This window comes from Perkinsus marinus (genome assembly GCF_000006405.1).
Source record: "Perkinsus marinus ATCC 50983 genomic scaffold scf_1104296931172, whole genome shotgun sequence".
NCBI classification, from domain to species: Eukaryota; Perkinsozoa; order Perkinsida; family Perkinsidae; genus Perkinsus; species Perkinsus marinus.
The window spans coordinates 1-993 of NW_003215872.1; the positions used below are offsets into that span (position 1 = coordinate 1).

At 49.7% G+C, this 993-nt stretch overlaps 1 protein-coding gene across 1 annotated transcript; it reads left to right on the forward strand.

Moving 5' to 3' along the window:
* Nucleotides 1–457: 457 nt before the first annotated feature.
* Nucleotides 458–632, forward strand: Pmar_PMAR026451 (hypothetical protein; the record flags this gene model as incomplete). Its single annotated transcript, XM_002786787.1, has 1 exon — nt 458–632. A coding segment is annotated over one exon (175 nt), but the record flags the coding sequence as incomplete, so codon positions are not given.
* Nucleotides 633–993: the final 361 nt, after the last annotated feature.

The following is a 993-nucleotide window of genomic DNA, read 5'->3' on the forward strand; positions in this document are numbered from 1 at the left end:
AGTTGCGACACTGTAAGCCACCGCGGTGGTCTCATCCGCCATTTCGTGCATTGCCGGTCCTTCATGAGTAAGCATAGATTCCCCTGGGGGCTGGAGGTTTGGAAGGCCATCCGTTACAAGAACGGTTTTGATCTGCTCTCTGACTGGCCGATTGTAGTAAGTCCGCTCAGTGAACAATGGCAAACGTGCTCTGATGGGTGTGCAGATGTGTCTCGTGCCCGATGACTGCTCCAGTGTTGCAATATATCTCTACACTCGTGAATAATCATCCGCATGTTCCTCAACGACTCTGATTCTTAATTATAAACTTTGAAAGATTACTTCGCTCCGTGTGTGTTTGGTTCCTACTTCTGATCGTCCTCTCGAGCATCCCCGCGGATGCGTCGGTCCTCATGGTATGCCCACATGAGCATATGCCTATCCTTGTCAAGTCCAGTTGTGTCCCGACCCTTTCCGAATGTCCGACGAGAATTGGAATGAGCTCTTCGGCGAAAATCTTGATGACCTTCCTATAGCACAAACCCAGGTGACCAAACCCCCACAAGAGGGTAAAGAAACACGACTGAGGAAGGGTGTGCTCGACGATGAATCGGACGTGTCTACAGGCGGTCAGCCACGTGGAGATGCTGAGGGTATCACATCTAATTCTGAAAGGTTTGACTCTTACCAATATACGTAGGTTCACCATCTGGTGAGATCTCGGGCAGTAGCAGTTCCTCATCATCGGAAGAATCTGAGGGCGAGGATGGAGAAATGGGCCACAGCCTTGAAAAGAAGCCTCGAGAGAGCAAGCTGCTACAACCTGTAGATGTGTGATGGTTGGTGTTATGTGTAGCAACTTATGTGAAAGGCCCTCGATCGTCTCAGAAGCGCAGAGAGAAGAAATGGACTCGGGAGAGAGTGAGATGGCTGATTGATTCTTGTCTCTTCATCGACGTTTCAGATCGAGAGATGGAGTCATGGTGAATAGTATGTATGATGTATCGGCCGCGG